Source organism: Poecilia reticulata, chromosome 15 (genome assembly GCF_904066995.2).
Source record: "Poecilia reticulata chromosome 15, P_reticulata-male-v2, whole genome shotgun sequence".
Classification (NCBI taxonomy): Eukaryota; Metazoa; Chordata; class Actinopteri; order Cyprinodontiformes; family Poeciliidae; genus Poecilia; species Poecilia reticulata.
The window spans coordinates 13,035,239-13,058,750 of NC_088844.1; the positions used below are offsets into that span (position 1 = coordinate 13,035,239).

General features: G+C 38.1%; 1 protein-coding gene and 1 long non-coding RNA gene across 3 annotated transcripts in view; one reads left to right on the forward strand and one right to left on the reverse strand.

Moving 5' to 3' along the window:
• adam12b (ADAM metallopeptidase domain 12b) overlaps positions 1–23,512 on the reverse strand; it is a 95,954-nt gene that overhangs the window by 1,663 nt on the left and 70,779 nt on the right. Inside the window, exons 13-22 of one of the 2 annotated variants that reach the window (XM_008429319.3) lie at positions 22,985–23,074; positions 21,935–22,130; positions 21,731–21,839; positions 21,125–21,323; positions 18,198–18,275; positions 15,635–15,743; positions 15,262–15,400; positions 10,888–10,996; positions 9,115–9,369; positions 137–312 (exon numbers count right to left, since the gene is read on the reverse strand). In XM_008429319.3, coding sequence (XP_008427541.2) covers positions 137–312; positions 9,115–9,369; positions 10,888–10,996; positions 15,262–15,400; positions 15,635–15,743; positions 18,198–18,275; positions 21,125–21,323; positions 21,731–21,839; positions 21,935–22,130; positions 22,985–23,074 — 1,460 coding nt within the window. Of the gene's footprint in view, positions 1–136; positions 313–9,114; positions 9,370–10,887; positions 10,997–15,261; positions 15,449–15,634; positions 15,744–18,197; positions 18,276–21,124; positions 21,324–21,730; positions 21,840–21,934; positions 22,131–22,984; positions 23,075–23,512 lie in introns of both variants that reach the window. The other variant, XM_008429318.3, reaches the window with a different exon arrangement.
• LOC145555033 (uncharacterized) lies at positions 2,537–4,048 on the forward strand. Its single transcript, XR_014091086.1, has 3 exons — positions 2,537–2,856; positions 3,346–3,460; positions 3,555–4,048. It is a non-coding gene; the product is annotated as an uncharacterized LOC145555033 (long non-coding RNA).

Below are 23,512 nucleotides of genomic sequence, written 5' to 3' on the forward strand. Positions count from 1 at the left end.
TTTGGTGGTTTATCAGAAGATACACCACCACTCACCCATTAACCCGCCAAATATACGCAGGAATAAAACAGCCAAAATGTGAAATGAACACTTGAGATTACGCCGACAGACGGGCTTCATTTTGTGTTGAACAGACCTGTTTGGTAAAGGGATGCTGGGCGGCGGTCTAGGAACCTTGGGGATAGGTACTGGGATCGCTCCGGTCCCTGGGATGTGGAGCCCCGACGGTGTGATGCTGTACCCAAGCCGAGAGCTCCGCCCCAACGGATCAGCAGGCAGAGGTTTCTGTGGTGGACTGGGCTTCTCAAAATCCTGAGAAGGAAAGTGAAGATGGATCTACATACTTGATACTGAAACATTTGCTCGGTGTTATGCATACAAACAGAACAAGACCATACAGGATTTTCTATTTTATTATTTTTTTTTAAGGATTTGATGCTCTAATAATGTTTCACTAGAGGGCAGTGTGTTCTCAGCATCTTCTCTGAACAGACACAGCAAACATATGATAACCCCACCTCCACATTCTTTTCTCCGTCACCTCCATGGCAGCGCTGTGTGACGGTGGAAGGTTATCTGGATGAGGTGCCACCGTGTGTTACTAATCTAAGCGAGGAGGCGAGAAAGCGATAAACTTCAGCTACGAGCTGTCCAGCTGCTGTCACGCACACGAGGCTCAGGCTCAAAAATATAAAAATAAATCCCGACATGTACCCAAGACAAAGAGTTTGACAAGCCTAAAGTGATCTGCACTCACACAAAGAGCAACGAAAAATAAAGCTCAACCAAAACAGGGTGATTCTGTCAGCTTGAAAACCTGTTTAGGACCCAGAGGACTCCCAGCACGGCCATGTTTCTGCCAGTAAAACTTTGCCAAGTGATATACGTCTGGGGGATTACTGTGCTTTCCAGATTTCGTGATACACCCATATTCTACTTATAACAGAAGATCCAACTATGCGGCTGCAGTAAACAAGGAGCCTTTCGTGATTCAGATCGTCCCACGTGAGGTTCATGAAGAATTTCTTTGCAGAGTTTAGCGTGAGGGAACCTTGCTGGTCAACACAGGGCATGACCTTAACCTCGCTGAGCCGCTTGGTGATAGAAACGCCAACTCACTGCAAAAACTGAAATCTTAGTAAGATTAAATATCTTAAATTAAGGAGATTTTTCTTGTTTTCTTTCTGACAAGATAATTTTTCTCACCAAGAGGGATTTATGTTAGAATATTTTTCTTATTTTAAGTGTTTTTGTACTTAATTATCTCAGTAAGATATAAAAGCTTAATATTAAGAAAATATTACTTATTATGAGTAAATATGTGCTAGAATCTAGAATATCAATATTTACCAATCAAACTTCAAGTCTAGAACTTATTTTATATAAGTAAAAATTTCTTATTTCAAGCACATAAAGCAAAATCACATACTTAATGAAATGTCTTCAGATAATTAAAACAGACTATGTCCAAATGGAATCCTTTGTGTTTTTGTCAATAAAAAATTTAAAAAAACCCCATGAACTTATACTCTTGTATAAGTTGGCAGAGTGTACTGGAAATTATAATTTAATATTTAAACGGTTGACATTTAACACAACAATTTCAGAGACAATATCAGTTTATATATCAAGATAATTCTTGGCATGTTTCCATCTGCTGTGGACCTTAATCTGATCTTCTTGATGCAAGATGTGGGACCTCTTACTGACATGTCATGACATTTCTATTGATGTGTGATTTGAAATGGCTGGTTTTCCACACAATGAGATTAGAATCAACAATATTGATTAGCTCAATGTCATGATAAATATTTTAACTTTTGGTTTATATTTCAAATTCTTACTTTATATGTTATTAATATTAGTTTGAACAATATTTTATTGTTCAAACTAACAATAACAAGTAGTCCTTGTTTGATTTAATTATGACATCATACAATCCAAATGGGAAAGCGCCCAAAATGGCAGTGAGATAGTATTAATGTTCGATACAACAGATTTTCTTTCCGATCCAATACCGAGTAAAATTTAAGCTGGTATTGGCAATACAGATCCCATACTTTGCGCAAAGACAGTTAATTTGTTTCTTAATTAAATAAAAAAATAAATGTAATCCATATCTTGGCTTCATAAAAAGAACACAATGTACTCTGATGCACTCATTTTAAACTCAGAAGTACATTGAGAACAATCTCGTTTACTATAAACTATTTTAATTAAGCTGAAATATACAAAACATGTGAAAATCGAGTTGCAAACTAAAAAAAAGAAAATTAGTAAAGTAATAACCCTACTAAACACATCCTTGTTTAATTATTAAAACTACTATAAAATGACAGCTGAAATGGCTCCATGTCACTTTTTTAATAATCTGTCAACATGTTCATTTCTGAGTGAGTGAGCGTCAGCAGCACGCTGCGCATGGGCATTACGTCCTTACACATTACATACTTACCAGGCGGAAGAAAAAGTAGTTCCCATTAACAACGTTTCATTTAGGCAAGATCTCAATAATTTCGTTACTTTTTAACTTGCTCTTGTTAATCTACATTATCTCAAATTACTAAAGTGTTGAAAGTATTGATCCTTGGATCTGACAATAGATTTTAAAGAATTAAGTTCTGGTATCGGAAGAATCGATATTTCAGTATCAATCCGCACATCACTAACGGCAACGCCAGAGATCATTTAACTGCCCTGATTAACGGTTAATTCAGTTGTAACAGCCTAACTAAGCTTTTATCTACTGTACTTTTATAAGATTTTCTTTTGGCAAATTCTCTAATCTCGGTTGGACATGAATGACGATGGAGGACTTTTTTACGTGTATAGACCCTACAGCTGCTGTACTGAGAGGTAAGTTTAAAGTCTGTCTTTCTAAGATAAACTAACTGAAGCTAGTTAGCATGTCGTGAAATGCCAATTTTCATCCGCGGTTAAAGAGCCGCTCTTGTGAATATGAGCTTTGAACAGTTATTAACCACAATAGCTGTGGCTTAAAAATAATATCGACACGAGTCTTGGTAGCTTCCGTTTTTTAACATAGCTAAGGTGGCTTCTCATTTAGCTTCTGATTCGGGAAATGGTTAAAGGCCAATTCCGCCTAGTATTTCACTCACTGAGGGTGTTTTATGTGCTGTAATTTAAAAACTTAAATGCAATGAGTCAAAAAGCCTAGGTTAGATATTCCACACTGTTACCAGGATATTTTAAACACTATTTTTGATTGGTGAATTTAAGTAGTCCTTGTTTGATTTAATTAAAATAACTTTCTTGCCATCTTGAATTCATGTAATATTGTAATTGAGCACATAAACTAAAATAAGACTTGTTTTATTTTTCAAGTAAACCAAACTGTTGCCATGGTGAAGCCTATGCCAGACACGTCTCCAATCACGTATTGCACCATCTACAAGAAACTTCGGGAATTGCAAGTGACGCTGTCCTTCACATTCTTGAGGTAAGAAATGTATGATACTGATTCATCATTACACTGATTAGACCCTAAAACATGGTTTGTTTTGTGATTGTTTTTTTGTCTGTGCTCCAATTAGCAGATGACCCAACAACTTCAAACAAGACCACTTTTCAGCTCTGTGGTGATCGTGAAACCAACTTTCTACTGGCCATTGGAACCATGCCTGCCCTGATCTTCTGAAAGGAGGACATCACAGCTACTACACCTTTCAGCATCCGTGTCTGTGGCCACTCCTCTCTGTGCTGCTGACAGATGTCTTGAGAACAGCGTCCGTAACTGAGGCAAGACTTCCACATATAAAAGGCTATGGCTTATTGGAAGAAGTTCATTGTGGAGGAAGCTCCTATTGTTGACATCTAATCCCAAGATTTTTTTTTCCTTTGGACAATTTGGTTTGCTTGACTCTTAGGGCATCTTATGAGTGTGGCAGATGTGTCAGATCGTCATTGTTCTGTCATTTTACAGGATTGTTTCAGAATCAGATGCCCATCCAGACTTTAAATTCTGACCAGTAGTCATGTTTTATTGTGTTTATGTGAAACTTAAACGTAATAAAGATCTTAAAAGTAATTGAACTTATGTCTTCATTTCAGCAAGCCAATAACATCTCTTGTTCCAGTATTCACAGGATAAATTTTTGGATTTTTGTCTTAGCATAAGAACCTTGACTAAAGCTGTGACAAAATATATATTTTAATCCTATGCAACAATAAAAATAAACTAGATTTAGGTATATCACTGTAAAAAGTCCCCTTTCAAAAACAAGGAAAAAAAGTACAAAAATAGGGTATAATTTTCTTAAAATAAGAAAAATTATCTGCCAACAGAACAAGAAAATTTATCTTGTCAAGATTTTCCAAAACAAGAAAAAATATCTAACCAAGATAAACCTACAAATATCTTAAAATTAGTGTATTTGTACTTAAAACAAGCCAATTTTACTAATACAAATAGAATATATGAGATTTATTTTCTTAATACATAGAACATTTTTCTTAAAATAAGAAAATTTTACGCTATTTCAAGAAATTCAGTGTCAAGTAACATTTTCTTTACTTGAGATAATTTTTCTTAAAATAAGATAATATATCTTACTCGTATAAGTAAAATTGGCTTGTTTTAAGTAAAAATACACTAATTTTAAGATATTGTAGGTTTATCTTGGTTAGATATTTTTTCTTGTTTTGGAAAATCTTGACAAGATAAATTTTCTTGTTCTGTTGGCAGATAATTTTTCTTATTTTAAGAAAATTATACCCTATTTTTGTACTTTTTTTTCTTGTTTTTGAAAGGGGACTTTTTACAGTGTGTGAGTCAGACGTTATTGGTGGGTGCTTGTGACTGATTCATCGAAGTTCCCTGGAGGCAAAAGACCTTTACTCCTCTTCAGGTTGTTCACCGAAACGCAATAATCTTGTTGTGGTAGGTTTAAGCAAAAACAGGAATGCAGCTGATCAATTTTTATATCCCTCTATCTGATTCTCTTGATTAGACATGTAAGCCCCCTTTTCTTTTTTGTCACATTTTTTTCTTATTACAGGTAAAAAAAAAAAAAAAAAACTAAACAAAAAACATCAATATATTTGATTGGGATGATTAAAACTGTATGTTCAGGGTTGGATACTGTAAGTTACTCATTAACAATGAGAAGTTTCCCATATTCAGGTACACAGATGGCTAAAAAATAAAAAGTAATGTTTCAGTCAGAGTGAGCTCCATTATCAGCCCAGCAGGTTTGTTTATATATTTTTTTCTCTAAATCTACATCACAGCAAGTGCGCAAGTGGGGAGATGAAAGGTAAACAGTGGGGGTATTCCAGTAATCCAATTATAAAAATCTGTGGAAATATTAACTCGACCAAACAGCAAACAGTATCCCCGGCCCCTGAGTAGGTGATGTAGCTGAACAGATACATCTATCTGAGCGCATTAATTCAAGACCTGAGCTCGTAGCAGCATTGCTTGCTTAAAGCCTCATACGCTGAGAGAAATCTTGGTAATGTTTCTGTATATGTAAATTCAAAATCAGATATTGCATTGTCATCTGAGTAGCTGGGCTTCAATATAGAGAAAATGCAGCTATTTGGTTTGAGATTTTGTTCAACGTTTTCTTTTTCTCCTCAACAAAAATACAGCTTATTTTAATTTATATTTCCAGCATCTGATAAAAAAAGAAAAAAAAAAGAAAAAAAGAAGCATGATAGAAAAAACAGGTCTTTTAGATTCCCTCCCAAGCAGTTTTCTTTAAACTGTAAGAGAGATTTTATAATTTTTTTTTTCCTTTTCCCAGTAAATGCCTTGATATCAGTGGGGCGCAGTCAGTTCGAAGACATTCAGGCAGAACCAGCGGGGGAGCTTGTAATACGGTCTTAAAAATTGATGTTCTGTTTGTCGTTGTTAGCCTGCTGTTAAATACCAGCAGAATCCCTCATGTGCCTGTGACCTACATATGCCGTCTCTTCCCTCTCAATCTGATTAATCGCTACAAAAAATGGCTTCAAGATATTAGCAGGTAACAGGGTTTTATTGTTTGGGCAGCTGGGGAGCCGTCAATGTTTACGGCGCACAGTCACCCCACAAATTTCATACGGAGACGTCGTTATGGGCACCCAGTGGCAATTATTGAGATGGTTAATGTGGCTCACTGCCCAGGGCAGCATCCTGTCAGGGGACAGCAGAGAGGATCCCCCCAAACAAAACCTGTCAGTTGAGTCCAAAATAAGTAATTTATTATCATGCTCATTCATCGGGGAGGAAGGCACTATTAGAGGCTGCTTTACTAGAAATCTGGGCCGCATTTTATCATCTAGTGAATGTACATTTATAACATTCTTTGTGGGGAAAATTAATAATTTTTTTTTGTATTAACAAAAAAAAAAGATTCATTTTTTTTATCAAAAAGTTTAAAATCTTGGCTCATTTCCAAGATCCATTAATTTAAAACCTGTTTTAATTGTGCTTTAACATAATCAGCTTATTATGTTAAAGCACACAACATAATATTGTGTCAAAACATAATAACTTCAGGGAGTGGTTTATTAATAATTCAAGGCACTTTGGCATTAAAATAGAAAGAAAATGCAATTTAAGAGACTAAATTTGGCAGAGTTATTTAGTTATTTCAGCAAATCTGTTGATTTACTGAAATCCTGGACAAAAATGTCTTACCTATAGGTCAGAATTGTTCAACAGGATATGGAAACTACTTTTTTTTTTGTCAGTTTAATCTGTCTGACGTGCTGATTTAATAATAATCATAAAACTGCGCACAGTTGGGCTTAGCCAGAGAATAGTCACGAATGGGAGTTTCGTGGCAACAGCTCGGAAATGCATAACACCTGCATGCGCTCACATTCGGCTGCGGCCGCCAGCATTTTCTGCTGTATTTCACCCGATTCATGGGGAGTGATGGAGAGAGATACAGCGCTGCGTGTGAACAACAGGAAAAGCTGATTCAGACTTGGAATCGTTTTCTTTTCCTCCCCATTGCTGTCTGACTGCATTGATCATGTTGTGATTAAGAGGCTTTTATTTTCTAATGAGTCTGTGGAAGCCTGGGTGGGCTAAACTGAACCAACCTGGAGAAGATCAATTATTTTACTTTTTTTATTTGGGTTTTCTAGTTAAAACAGGTAATACGTTTTTATTTTTATTTTTAAATATTTCATAATTTGTGAGACTGCTGAGAGATTTTTAACATTTCTTTAGTCTTAACAGTATTCAGATTTTTGATGCATTTTTCTCTAAACTGCACTAAAACTACTAAATACATTGGCTTGGCTGGTTTAATGAGGGTACATATAAAATAAAAAGGTTTAATATTGAGCTACCAGCTCTGTTTCACTCTACAAAGTTAAGGTGACCCCATGTGAGCAGTTGTCATTGGGTCACAATATAAAACTAATTAGAGTTTAGAGTCTAATTTAAAGGCTAATTTCCTTTTAGTGGACTGAAATAAAGCCAACTGAGATGTCTACAGGAAAAGTCGATGTTGCGAAGACGCTAACAGAGAAATCCAAAGTGATAATTGGACCCAAACTCCTCGTTTTAAATCCATTAGGACACTCTGTTGATATTTTGCGATATCAACCTTCATTAGAAAATAAAAAGCTAACCTCATGTAATTTTTGGAAAGACTATCTTGTTAAGTGACCATCTCCCTGTGGAAAGAACTCTTTGGATCTCTACTGGAGAAGTTTGGTGTATGACAGAATTGAAGTTGTTATAAATTACTTGTAAAGACCTACTGCTGCTTCCCTCGGACGCTTACGGTGTTTAAAAGAAAAACGGACGTAACGCAATTACGATAACTTTTCCTCTAGTCCCACAATTTCTGAAACGTGTAGCATCACAGTTAAACAAATAAACATTTATTTGTTTAACTGTTTAACATCTGGACAAAATGTAATATTTTTCTATTCCTTTTATTTTATCCTTGGTATCCCACTTAAATTACACAAACACCCTCCTCCAGATGTTATGCTTATGTTTTATAATGGAAATTATTTGCAAGTAGAGTTATAAAATATTTATGTGAGGCAAGAATAATGAGTTAACGCCGGTCATCTGAACGGTTGAAGCCAAACATAAACATAAACAGCATTAATGCAGCTCTAAATCTCATTCGCTGGCCTCACAGCTGCAGCGCTGTTCGGTTCCTTCGCCAAAAGTGAATTAGTTTTGTATCTTCTTTCTTTCTTTCCTTCCTTACCCCAAACCCCCCTCCCTTTCCTGGCATCCAAAGTGTCTCTTTTTGCAGCGTTGGTTCAGGAATGCCTGGTCAAGATTTTGGATCCACCACCTGAGCAGACAGATGGATTTATTATCTCCTCTGCCTCCAACACCACCCGACTCAACAGAAAGCAGAGCTTCATTCAGGAGATGGGGCACAAAGAGGGACACAGATTGAAAATTTTTTTTTGCTGTCGCTGTGCGGGCGGGCACAAACCAACCGCAGCGAGCTTTGCCGCAGCCTTTTAGAAATGGACACACACAGGTGGCAAGTTTTAGATCATTAAGTACAATCTGCATATATTTTACATTACATGGATGTTTTAAACTGCAGCAGCTTTTTAGATTAATTAATACTTTCCAACCTACCGGTACTTGTTACATTTTAGGACATGAAAAGCTGAAGTCTGATGAAATGTTGAGCTTCTACTGGCCTTAGATGATGTTAATATTAAGTTTTGTCATATAATTAAGCTGTATGTTATAAAGAACTTTGTGTACAAGGGGGATAAACCCACATTATTGCTTGAAAAGATTGTGAATTTTTTATCTGTTGTTAATTGCGCTTTGATCTTCTTTAGCCACTAACTATTTTAGGAACTACTCAATTTGAAGATTTCATAGGGAAGGTGTTCATTTAGCTGCTGAATAAAATCTGAGATATACATTAACACTAAACGTTTACTGAAAAATCTAATCTAAACAGGAAAATTAACAATGTTGACATTTATTCTGGCCTATTTTAAGACTTAAACTTTATGGTGGATGGATGGATGTAGTATCTGGACAACAGAACGGAACAGATTCCTTTTCACCAACCTGCAAAAGGTTACATTTCAGAGGATGCTCAGAAACCCAAAGAGATGATCCAATTAATTCACATCGCTGATGTTACTCAAACATACCTGATCCATTCTGTACAAAGACTGCTTGCGCGGCAGGCTGAGGAATGGCAGCACTGGAGCGGGTGAGACCGACGAGTGGGTGGGCAGGACTCGGTGGTCGTGGGTTGGCAGAGGAGGCAGGGCGGGATGGCCCACACTCAGAGACACAGGCATGGGCTGGCTGATGTGCAGCGGCTGGTAGAGGGGCAGCCGGCGCAGGCTGTGGGAGTGGAAGTTGTGAGGAGGGAGGAGAGGCTCTGCGCTCAGGAAAGACGGCTAAAAGGAGAAACGAGAAGTAGCGATATTAAATTAAAAAAAGCTAAATGTGCCAGCATAAGCAAAGATAGTAAGACTAAGCTAAAACATACACATGAGATTAGACGTCTTACCAACTACCTGATATGACTTTGAACCCTCATGAGGACACCGATGTCCTGGTGGACTCAATGATTAACGTGGAAGAGAGTTTTTGGGGTGAGGCATAAGAGTTGAACGCATTAAGCATTCCTGGCTTAATCCGTGGACATTTAGCCGTGTTTATTTCCTGGACAAAGTCATTAACAGAGTTACTGCTGTCATTAACGCCGTATTCTTTGTGTTTTTAGCTCACTGCTTCTGTGTATAGCACTGTTTTACTACTGGAGGAAGCCACTGGCAAGCTGTTGCTCATAGCAACTGTGTATTCTTTGTTTTACGTCATCTAGAAAATACTTTTGACTTTCGCATTTGGCAGTGTTTCTTTCCTGAAAAAACCCCGCCTCAGACAGAGCCTTTTTCCTGCCACTAACTGCATACTTTGTTTTTCCCTTCCACAGAAATTGATCCCAGCTCAGTGTTTTTATGTTTACCCTGTTTTTTTTTCCAAGAGGATACTCCTGAAGGAGCTATTTCTGCCATTAGCTCGGTGTGTAATGCTGATCTCATAAAGCCTGAATATTACTTTGTGGACTTGTAAAAGCCAGAGTCTGGCCAAATGTCCTGACCAGCTGTCACTTCTTCAGTCCAGAGCTTACCAATAAGCATGTTAAATGGTCAGAAAGGATTTGGCTGCCGGACAAAAATTCATAAACACAAATTGCAGCAGTGGAGATGCAGTCAAAGAGCGCTGCTGTGATGCAGGCTGACATGTGCGGCTGGCTGCAAATGTCACAATAATAAGAACAGACAGGCTATTTCAGAGATTCACTCTGCTGAGCTATAAAAAAAGATCAACTGGATGAACTTCTACACTTGATTATGACGTTGGATAGAAGTTTCATTCTCAGCGGTCGCCAACGGAGGCGAGCACAAACTCATATCAGATCAACGCACACTCATGCATATAAATGTCCGCTCCTTTATTTTGAGGCACAAACACAACAATAGGTAATCTCCCTCTGCGCTTATCATTTTCAGCAAACAAATCAAACCCTATTTTCCTCCACTGCCTGAATCAATCAGCTGCGCTCCCCTCGCAGGAAAAAAGAAATCACAAACATTAAAGGGGTTCGAGTTTCGACATCCTACATCTCATTTCTGTGACGCCATCTCTCAATTACAGTTTGGCCATGTCCTGTCAACAACAACACTGTAATTAATATCTCCACCTTCCCGAGATATGGTGAGGCTGAATCAATTTTGCATCTCGCCGTGATCTTATTTGATCAACAAGCCCCGATGCAATAAGACTCAGAAATTAGTTTTGGCTGTGAGTTACCGGAGAGCTCCAAGGAAAAGTTATCAAAAAGTTAAAAATATCCTCAGCTACACGGTCGTGTGCAGTAATTAGGCGAATAAACAGAGTAAGTGACTCACCTTATAAATATTGGCAGTGGAAGGTTTGGGTGGAGGCTTGCGCTGTGGTGTGGGTCTGTACCTGGACTCGGTCCTGATGGGGCTGGTTGGTCTGGTTGCCTCCACAGATCTTGGAGGAGAAAAGAAATTGACTTAATTTTCGTTTTACGTTCAATGTGTGTTTGATTGAATTTTCTTTTCCTTTTAAAATTTTTGAAAATTGCACATGTTTGCACTATCTTTTAATTTGGATAGACTCTTAGGGGATGGAAAAAAAATCAGATATTTTTTTTATTTTGTAAATGCATCAATGACCAGCAGTTTCTATAGTGCTGTTCTTGGTAAAAACGTCCGTCTTGTGAGATAAACACTTCTCTTGTTTGGTATTTTTAGTTCCTTTCTACTTTTCGGGTCATGGTGACCTGTTACACACACGCACGCACGCACGCACGCACGCACGCACACACACACGCACGCACGCACACACACTGTTTGACCAAAGCAACATATACAACATAATTATTTTTTTCCATAATCTCTGTTAGGAAAGCTTCACTGAGTGTCTTCTTCAATGTTTTGTTGCTTAAAACTGGACGTTGGCATCAGCTAGTAAAAGCCTGATCGCTCCTTCGGGAGTTTTAAAACAGTGAGGAAAAAAGTATTGGCAATTTTCCATTTTTTTCTGAAACTGTAGGTGGGAATCCATTTGCCGATAGAAGCTCATGATATGATATGGGTCGGATTAGGTTAATATTGTGTATATTGAGTAATGTCTTAAGATGCAGCAAGTAGCTCTTTTCTTGCTAGTATTTTCTGACTTATGGAGATTACCTGCCTTACTTGAATGTTATGATTTTGTGTCCTTACTCAATTAATAAGATCTGCTCATACACATACACATACACACTGCTGCACACTTAGATAACCATAACCTCATCTCTTAATTTGTCAAGGTTGTGTGAACAAATATAACTCGTGTCTGGTCTCACCTGGAGTAAAGCACTTGGGGTTGATGCAGTAATAAAATATCCAAAAGTAACCTCCTGATTTAAAGACTGGACAAATGGATGGCGATGGTAAACTGCTACAGATGTCATTTGGCAAACAAAGACCACTTTGTGTCATCAAACAATTCTATTCACGACCAAACAAAAATCACATTCACATTGTGATGACACTTTTATTTAACATCTTAATCATTCCCCCTGATCAGACTGTGGAGTAGTACAAGTCTTTTAATATCTATGCTGATGACATGCAACTTTATATTTCTGTTTGACCTGATAGAGATTTTATCATTTTGTTGTTACTTTAGTTCATATTCAGGTTAAAGTGTTCTCTTGTTTAAACTGTATGTGTGAACTGACCTGGAAGTCACAGCTGCCTGTTATCTTCATGTGAAACAGTTTGACCGAGATTTGAACCGGGCTCAGATCAGGGGCCAGATGTTAAATTGTTTTACGACCTTTGCTTTGTTTAGGTAAAATGTTTTACGACCTTTGCTGTTTTTCCTCTGCTGTCTATCTTGCCTATCCTCCCTCTTTGAAGTTTGAGAATAAAAGACAAGCTGTATCCAAAGAGAAGCAGAACGCTCTGTGAACAGCTCTGAGAAGCAGTTGACAGAGTCTTCTCCTTTTGCTTGCAGAAGTTTAGTCATAAATTCATATACGTTGTCTGTGGTTCTTTTATGTAGGTTCTAGGAAAATACCTATCAGACCGCTTGACTACAGTCCATTATTGAATTACAGCACGCAATTTTAAAATGTATTTCCTTTCTTGGGATATGACATTTTACTGTCTTTTTTTTTATTAATGCATTTTGAGTAGTTTATTGTAATTGTCCTGTAATTTCTGGTGAAACACTTTGAATTAACTTGCGTGTGAACGGTGCCATACAAATAAACATGCCTTAGACTAAAACAGTAAAGTATGAATATAAAAATGGCTTAGGTACATTTTTGTTTTATGCTGGACCTGGTGATTATGTTGATAAAAAGGTTCTCAATTAATTGTTTAACTCTTTGCATTTTTTAGTGTGAGATTATACTACGACATAAATAAGGGGGAACAATCCTAATCTTATAGAGTTAAATTGCTGTTTGCCTGTTGACTTTAAGTTCAACATTCGCACTGCAGCCGTGTGAACGTTGGGTGTCTGTGCAGCTGCAGTGGGTGGCACCGTGAGCCTGTGCTATTTATATTCTGGCCCATATGGATTTAAGTAAGGCACATATGCTGAACTTTCTGCTTATTGGTAAGAGAAACTAATGAAATAGATATGTATGACAAACAGAACAGGATTACTTTCGTGTCAAAATGCATTCTTAAAGGAATGAAATCTGTAACTGGATTTAAGTGTGATGAATTTCCTGCCAACGTTGTAGCCAGATCATGATAAATGTTGATTGCTCTGGTCTCCCTTTTTCATTGTACGATAAAATCTTTTCTCATCACCCATCCTTTTACATCAGGCTGTGCAGTGGCCATAAAAAAGGCAGTGAACCTAGTGAAACGATCAGCCTGCTCCACCTTAAGATCTAAACGCTGCTGTTTGTATGCAATGTCAAAAAAGCATTATTTTTTTGAGAACTTCAAAATCTTATTGCAGCTACTGTTACATCACATTGCATAAAGTCTGGTGCTAGTTTTGTTTAAAGCTACATTTTGAGAATAAGCAAATAATGTGATAACCAAAAACACCCCAAGCTTCTCATCATTAAATGTATTAAAACAATCAAAAAAGATCCATATTTGCAAGTCATAAATGCTTAAATGTTTATGTGAAAGAAACATGTGGTACAACAGAAAACATGTTAAGAAGCTGACCATCTTTTATCTGCTACATCTTGAAGACGATCCCCTGTTTATTTGCAGAAAAATATTCCAAACAACTATTTCATTTAGTAATATTCAATGCTTCTCTGTTTTACAGCAGCAACAGAGAAAACATGCAAACAACAGAGAAAACATGCAAACAAAAAAAGAGACGCAAACAAAAAGCAAATGCAGCAAACAAAAAAAAAAGACGCAAAGAAAAAGCAAATGAAGCAAACAAAAAAGAGACGCTAACAAAAAAAAGACGCAAACAAAAAAAGAGACGCAAACAAAAAAGACTACAACCACAAATGAGATGCAGCAAACAAAAGAAAAGATGCAAACAAAAAGTGCTGAAAACGGAAGTGCTCCAAAATCCCGCAGTGCTGATGAGGCATCTTCTGCTGTTTTGGTCAAGCAAAGCAGGAGAGACTTTTGTTTGCGTTCATTTGCTTTTTGTTTGCGTCTCTTTTGTTGTTTGCTGCATTTGATTTGCTTTTTGATTGCGTCATTTCTTCTTGTTTGCTGGATTTCATTTGTTTGCGTCTCTTTTTTTGTTTGCATGTTTTCTCTGTTGCTGCGCATTTGCACCTGTCGGCCACCGTACTGTTTAGATAGGGAACAATTGTATTTTAAGTAAGCAATGCAAATTAAGTTAAAGGCTTATGAAAAATGACCATCTGCAACATGAAAAAAAAAAAAAATCAAGATCATCCATTTGACATTAACGCCTTCTTTACTTTTACTTATTCTTCGCTCGTCCAGAAGTTTAATACGTTGGAAAGAGAAGAAAACAGAAATGATAGCGTCCCCCTGTGAGTCAACCACTATTGATTTGCTACATCTGACAGCTTAGACCAACTGTTACCAATTTTGGCTTCAAGTTAGACAGTCATTTTAAATTGGACAATTGGAGCACTTGAAAAGTCCTGCTTTTATCTCTTGAGGCGGATGGAAGAAGTGGATATTTCTTCTGTCCAGGCAGCTCTTTGAAACACTGATCCAATCTTCCTTTTTTTGTTCTCGTACTGCTTAGATTACAGTAATGGACCTAATGTTGGCGTGAGTCATTCTTTTTCGCTCTCCTGTCTTAAGTTGGTTTAAATCGCTGCTGCACATCTTTTAGCTCACGTAGCTGAAACCACATATTTACATGCACTGAATAAAAATACACATGCATTTTTTTTTTCCACACTGTCTGAAGTTAAATCAGACCAAATTTTTCTTGTTTTGCTTTAGTTAGAGTTGCCAAAATTATTTTTATTTGCAAATTGGCCAGAAAACTTGGCAAGGACATTTATTAGAAATGATTTTGTAACTTTCCTCGAATTCAAAAGTTTACACACATACGGTCAGTGTCAGGGATAACTGTGTTTTAAAATGCATGGCTTGGACCAAACTTTACCGTTACATTACCATTCATTTAATTTCCCTCTGGGATCAATTAAATATTTTTGGATGTAAATTTGAATTCAAGTTTCAAATTTACATTCAAAATTACAGCTGCATTTGCTTTAAAGATCTCTATAAATAAAAATGTCATAGTGTTGTTATATTTCTTTTTTGTCTGAAAGGTATTACCTGAGTTTTTCCAGAGTGGTCTTTTTGTGGCTGAAGAAGAGACGCAGCAGAGTTTTCCTCTTCAGAAAGACGATCACTGTGGCCACCAGCAGACTTACCAGGGTGACCAGCACCACCACGGTAATGAGCACACTGTCGGCTGATGCCACATACGACAACACGCACATTAATACACACACACGCACATCTACAGCACAGAACAGTGACAGGGAATACAGCTGTTACAGCTGGATAATGAGCACAAGAACTACAACATACTTTTTGTACACCTATCTGTCTGCCTGTCTGTCTCTTTGTCTGTCATGTTTTGTTGAAAATGTTCTTGTGATCATGCATATATAAGCAAAGGCAGAGATTAAATTGCCCACTCTACCTGCCAGTCTCATTGGCCCGCTGTCAATGCTCCCTCCGAAGCCAGGTTCCTCGCACAACGGAGGAGCCCACTGCGCTTCACAATGGCAGTTCTTCTTGTTGTTGCACACCTGCAAGAGTGATGGATGTTTATTATGCTATGCATTACACTTACGCATAGCATAAGTGTAATGCATAGCATAAGTGTAATGCATAGCCTCCATCTCTGGAGGCAAACTTATTTGTTTGCCTCCAGAGATGAGCAGAAAATCAACACATCTCGTAACCGTTGCAATCCCAAAAGTTCTAATACCCCGCTGAACGTCTTTGTATTTCCTCATATTAAGGTCTGAAACTTGAATGTGTTTTATTGGTACTTTATGTGACAGATCAAAACAAAGTATGTAATGGAAGGAGATTAATAGGGGACTCTATATCAAGCAAGAAATCCAATTAGCTCAGATGTTTCAGCTAATCTATAGGACGACATCATCATGTGGGTTTTCTCCCGTTGTTTAAAGAGACAGTAATTAATCTGTATGAAAGCTCCTTAATTAAAAAAAAAAAACTCTAAAAAAAATGTTGTCGATAACTTTTCTGGCATTTAGCAAATAGTAATAATTTTTGTGATTTTAACTTAACATTCTGAAGACGTTTAGCTTGATTTAACTTTAGATAACGAGAAAACACGTGCTTGTTTTTAGTCAATGTATGCAAATGTATTTGGTTTCAACAGTAGAGGGAAATCCTGGGAGAAAATCTGTTAGACGCTGCAAAAAAAAAAAAAAGTCGGAGCGGAAAGCAGCACCTGTAAAACTACAGAACCACAACAGAACGGTTTCCATCCGAGGTCCTAAACTCAAAATCCTTGAAGAGTTGGCGTGTCTGCTTCAACACACCTCAAGTGAATAATTAACAGGACTTAGTAGCACTTGACTGCACACTGAGGAGGGACTTCAGCCATTTGGGGTGTGTTGAAGCAGAAACAAATGTAAATGAGGTGGCATGCACTTTTTATCTGCAAAAATAAATAAATAAATAGATAAATAAACGAAACATCAAAACTAGGTATTTTTCTTGAACATCATGGGTATGACCTACTTTTTTGTTGTTCTATCTCAAAATCCAATTATTGAAAGCTTTTTGGTTGTAGGGTAACAAAATGTGAAAACATTCCAGGAATACAAATTGAGTACTTTTTTTTGCAAGACTCTGTTAAAAGTGTGTAAGAGCCCATCCAGCTCTTGCCTCGGGTTTCTGGTCAAAGTATTTTATCCAAGTGGGTTCTCCAGAGAGGCATTAAAATGCAGCTGTCAGTACGAGGGAGAACAGAGGAGAAGGCAGCAAAGCAGATGTGGAGTGGAGTATTTACATTTAGCACAGATGCACAGCCTGAGTGTCTCCCTTGCCTCCGGCATATAGCACCATATCCACTAGGTGATGGGGTTAAGAGGCACTTGGAGGGGATTTCATTGTACGTTTGCTAGAAGAGAAATGTAGCTGACATGAGCGAGCACCGAATCAAATTTAGTTTGTTGGAGAGAAAATCGTTTTTGCTAAAACAGCCACGTATTCCGAAGACATTTAACGTAATTTAGTCTTTATGTAAATAAAGTGATTTTTAGTATCTAAAGTATTTTACGTACTAAAAAAAATTGAAGATGAGACTCACTCAGGAGCACAGGATTTAAGCACATAAGAGCAGGTTACATTGTAATAAAAATGAAATAACATTTGTTGTAGATTTAAACGGTGTTTAAATATACTTTAACGAAATCAAATTGGTTTCATTAAAGTTTATCAAATCTCTTCCAAGAAAAGGAAAGGAAAGTAATGCTGATAATCCCTCCTTTCCCGTCATACGCCACACCACATTGTCAATTTATTTCTTTTCTTGCATTTATTCCCGCTAGAGGAAAGATACATGAGACCACTTTATTGCTCTAAATATTCTTGCAAAGGGAATTCTATTTATCTTTTGGCGGACAGCAAGAGTTTCTTATCGATTGGCTTTTACATTGCAGAAAGGTTTAATAAACGACACAAGGGGATGACCAAGACGAAAGTTTTTGATTTCTCACTGGCCCCCTCGACTTAATGGACGGTAAAGACGAGCGGTCAGAACAGACCGCTTGTCTGTTCTGTAGCGAATGCTGCAATTACAGCACTAAACAACAGAGTACATAAAACATGAAAGTGTCCTTTGTTGAATTATTGAGAAGAGACGCCGAGAGGAATAAAGGTGATCGTTTCGGAGGAGGGAGAGATATAGTGCGGCTGATTTACTGTTCCCATTTCCTTTCTTGTGCAGTTAAAAGAAAAAAAAAAGGCAGAAAACACTTGAAGTTAACATTAAAGTATTGCGGTGGAACAATGAAGACTGATTGAGCGGGCTGCATTGCAAATGCACAGCTACTCTTTTATTATTTACAATTACAGCGTAGAGAGGGAGCTCACCTGATTGTGCGGCTCTTTAGTAAATGTGAATGAACAGATAAATACACAGCCCCCCCACCCCCCTTCGGGCTTTGCTATATTACATAATTTAACACTGAGCGCTGCGCTAAAAGGTACTTTGCACTCACCCCTCGTCCGCTGCATTTCCCGGAGCACTCGAGCACGCCAAAGACGCTGACATTCTGACACTGCCGGTTCAAGCACACCTATGAAGAGAAAAGCATCGTTAGACATCTGCAGAGGAGCTAGACTGCAAACCTCAGTGAAGGAGAAATGCATGCATGTTCTGGGTGAGGACAGCTGTGCTATAACGTAGCAAAACATGGTTATTTATTTTTGCAGAGATAGCACAAACATGTTCCTGTTGATTTGTATTTGCTTAACTATGAGTGAATTCATCAAAATGTTTTGAATTCAAGTTTTGACACACTGAAGCAATGGAATCAGGGAATACACGGAAATCTTTAAATGAAAATAAAGTGAGCATTTGTACTCAGAATTCCTTACTCTGATACCCCAAAATAAAAATGAAAAAAAAAAAACTAAAGTAAATAAATAAATAAATAAAAAATTCAAAACACAACCAACTACCCTTAAAAGTCACATAATTTATAAATCGTGTCCACCCGGGTGCAATAATTTAATCCTAGCTAAACGACTAACTAACAATTTGTGAAGAAATTTAAAACAGACTCAGAGAACTATTTCCTAAGGTTTGAAGATCAAATGGGTCATTGCTTAAATGAAAAAAAGATGAAAACCTACAGCACCATCCAGTAAACTGACAAGCCAGGCACTGTAGCATGTTTTGTCTATAATCCTTAGCTCTATGAAAGAGTGACATGAATATAGGTATTTTTTTTATATAGAAAGCCAAGGAGGTCCTTTGTGGACTTTCCCACACGCCGCGTGGGAGACCGAACAAACTAAGGTTGTTCTGCTCGGACGAGACCAAACTGTAACTTTCTGATTTGCACCGAAAAGAGCAAAAGTATGTGGAGGGAAATGAACACAAGGTGAAGCATGTTACGAGCTGCTTCTCTTCAGCGGCTACGGGAAAGCTGGTCAGCAAAGACAGAGCAGAAGATGAAAGGAGCGAAATATCAGATATTCCTTGAAGAAAACTTGTTAGATGCTGCAATTTGTCTTTTGACCGCGGGGGGAGGTTCACCTTACAGCAGGACGGTAATCGTGAAGATAAAGGCTGAGCTACAACAGTGTGTTTTAGATCAAAGCTTGTTCATGTGTCAGAATGGCTCAGTCAAGGTCTTAACCGAAAGGCAATTCAGAATCTGTGGCAATGGTAACAAACTAATGTGCACTGATGTCCTCCATCCGACTTAATAGATGCGGAGGAATTTTACAGTGAAGAATGGACAAAAAAATAAATCAGTCTCTGGATTGCGACTGATTGCGATTATGTATCCCTTTACTTTCTCATCATTGTGATCTAGTACTTTGTCTGGTAAAGTTCTGAAATTAATATCTGTAATGTTGTAAATAATGTCTAAAGGGGTACAGATACTTTCCATGGATTAAATAAAAGAGGAATTTCAATTAATGTTACAATTTCATAGACTGACAATATGGTCCATAAAATAATTTTCACCAAAGGTTATATCAGAGGTAACCTGAAGTGATTAAACTGTAGTAGTTTGCCACAAACGAAAGAAAGCGCTGCAAAAATGTTGCAAATTTTTAAGAACAAAGAAACATTCCAGTGAAAAACGACTGCATTAAGCAGTGAGCAGCGTTCAGCTCCTATTTTCCCCAAATTACCACAGAACAGCAGGATGTCTACTGTCAGCCTAATGCTCTGATTGATTAAAAAAAAAAAGCACAAAAACCTTTCTGAAAGAACAAGGATGTCAAACACACACCTCCAAACCATTAAAATTTCTAGATAATGGGGTCGTGCAAATTCATGACTCGGGAGTCAGTGACCAGGAGACGAGTCGGTCCGCTTGATGACCATTTCCTGCATGAAGAGGACAAAAGCAGCTAAACACCAGCTATGAGAGCGCTGGTTTGAATGAAACTGACCATGAAGCTCTTGTCACTCGGTTCTTCAATGATTATAATTACACTTTTAAAATCACTAAAGAATTTTAGAATTACTGTTCAGTTTCTGACGTTTTAGCGCCTGAACGGGACAGCTTGTGGAATATTACTGCATCAACTCGACATCTGAGAAACCTTTTCTTACAAACTAATCATTTTCATACTCCGGCTCTTAAATATCTATTCAAGATTAGAAAATCCTTTTTTTTTTTTTTTACAAGCTAGACTCCTAGCCGTGGTGGGCAGGAGGAGATGGGTTGATCTGCATGTCATTTGCACTATAAGGGAGAAAACAAGCAAGTACTTTTGTAGAGCTAATTAAGAGGTAAATAGTTTCATTCCAGGGCCCTTGGCTCTGGAGAAGAGGTTGGGAGGCACAGCTAATAAAATAACTGATCCCACCGTAGAGCTGGCTCAGGCAGAAGCACAAAGTGTACAAATAAATCACCGAATCCACTCAGGAGTTAACTTTATTAGATGCTCTTCTCTGTTCTCGAACCTCCTCAGTGCCTGAATTGATACTAGAGAAGTACACATATTCCTCTTTTATGACAGCGATTCAGCGCTACAAACACTCCACTGCAGATAATGGGAGTTCAGAGAACCAAATAAGAGATCCACCGATCGGACGTTTCCTTGTCTACACAGAAATAAAAGACTTAGCGGCAATTAATGAGGCTTCTTGTTTGAATAAACGAGACAGACGTCAAAAGACACAAAATGATTACAAGTTAATTAATTGAGATTTTACTCTGATCACTAAAAAGGCTGTTTATTCATTCAAGACTGTTTGCTAAAAATTGAAGGCCATGCTTAAAAAGGTTTACTGTTTGATATGGAGTCACGACAACATAGCGAACAATATAATCAGGAAAATGTAACTTTCTTTCTTCGCCACTAAAGCAAACGGCAGAAACACAGTACTGTGACAGAGATGCGCAAATCTAAACTTTTTTTATTATTATTATTATTTTTTGATATATGTGTCGCTCACCATGTTGTCTCCACACTTTGTCCCCGCTAGAACAAGCCCGGGGTCTGGCATGTCATCCCCCAGGTACACGTGTGTGCCCCGACACAGAATGCGTCCTCCTTCCTGTAGCGGGATATTGGTTTCTATGGAGACAGCGTTTGTGCCAATCACTGGCCGGTTTGCTCCGCCTTGGCACTGAATTTTACCACACTTTGCATCCCTGCAGAAATTCAAAGAAATATGCGGTAAGGAACTGTTTGTCTGTCAAGTCACAGACAAACCGAAGTGACTGCGAGGACGGATGAAAGCCCGCTGCTTAGGACGACTGGGCGTCGTTAACGCAATTACATCAATTAACAAGGTTTGATTACAGAATTCCCCCGACGGCAGAATAGTCTTATAACAATTAGATGACAATCCAGCATTAAATTATTCATAAATAACTTCTTAAGGAGTCATTTAGTGCTATCTTTCACAGATTGCAATTTTTCCCAATGTTTGAACACCACACGTCCTTCGCAGCAAATGGATAATGGCAAATGATGCAACTTAAAGCGGATTTCGTTGTGCTTCGCATAGCAATTTCTCTCTACCTTCACTTCCTCATCGAGGCAACAGAATCCTTACCTTGCGTCACATTTGGCGAAGGAGCCTCTGGAGTCCTTCCCACAGTTCCCGTAAGGATCCCCGGCAGAGTTGACTCTCTCGAAGCAAATCCCGGGAGCAGGTTTAGCTCCTGCAAAAAAAAAAAACAAAAACAGCCGCCATATTTTGATGAGGAATTACTCGGTTTGAACACAGACGCGCTTCTTTTAGCGGCGCTTGCTCCACCTGGTCCCCACAGAGTGATGCACTGCTGCTCGTGAGTCTGGCAGATGCCGTTGTAGCAGTAGCCGTCCACGTTGTGGCAAGCGTGTCCGTCATGCAGGTAGACGTTGGCCGGGCAGTGCGGACTGGATCCGGTGCAGAACTCGGGCAGGTCGCACGAGTTGCTGGACTCGCGGCACATGGTGCCGGCCAGTTTGAGCTGCAGACATGCACAGTCCAGTAAACCACTTCCACGTACCCAAACCCTGCTGACCCTGATCTGTCTCTTCACTTGGATGATATTTGGTACGAGTGAAAGCATCTCAGTGAGTGTTTAAGTTTTTATTATCTTCAGATGTCAGACAGCTGTTTCACGTTGGACTAAAATGTTACAAAGGAAAAGTTTGCAGTTTGTTGAAAAATAAATTTGACAGATCCTTTACTGTCTTTTATTTGTAAATGATTAAAATGAGTATTGGTATGAAAAATACCCCATCTCAATATATTTTTCTAGATAAAGTTACATAAAGTTTTTATTTCTCACATTTCTGAATAAACCGGTTTAAGAAAAGGCCTTTGCTTATGCCAAAAAATATCTCTCATGACTGACCTGATTAATTTAAATATGAAAGGTTGAACGCAGTTCAGAGACTGAAAACAAGCATGATGTGTTTTGCTAAGTAATATCGCATCTGTGGGATGAATTATAACTTCATCCTTCACATGGCAGTGAAGGATGAAGTTCCTCCATCTCAGAGATAAAATGTAGTTTAAATTGATAAACTCATACATGTAATAATAATCTGTAAACATTTCATTACAAGGAACTGAATGTTCAATGAGGCGTCATATTTTATATTCAGTATGTGAATGTGTGTATAGCATGACTGAATTTATTTATAGTACTATGAGTGTGTGAAAAACCTTTTCAAGACCATTAAGTCAATTACAGAATCTTTCAAAATGCATCTTTTCAGAATTTCCTTCCATCCAAAGGATTTTTTTAAACATTTTTTTTAGTCGAAATAAAAGTTAAACAAGGTCCAACGTGGAGGGAGACCTAAAACGCGTTACCTTGCAGTCTTCACAGCATTGCCCGTGGGCGCACACAGCATCTCCTTTGAGGGTGCATGTGGTGGCGTTGCAGCAGGGGTTCATGCATTCCTGGAGTGCAGAGAAAAAAACAAAAAAAACAGCTGACAGCATGTGGTCCTGATCACAGGTCTGAGGTTAGCCAGTCCCTGTCAGATGGAGCGCTCCGGGTCATCGGAAAGCACTTCCTGTCCACAGATTCCCACCCTGACCTTCAGATCTTAGTGTGTTTTAGATTTGGCAGTTCTCAAAGACTTTCAGCTTATCTAGTGATGAAAAAGAAGGCTTAGAGAGAAAACAAATGTTGTTAATTACGACCTCTGTGAAGAGTCTGTAGAGATAACAGGAAAAAGGAAAAAAAAAAAAAAAAAAAGAGTTGAGGAGTTCATCCGCTAGTCTTACTGAGGTTCTCTGCAACTTCCGTATGGAGGCATATGATTTGTCAATGCCGTTTAATGAGTCTGACTGTTTACTCTTTGTCTCCCTTTTTCGATTTCTTGTTTATCTCCA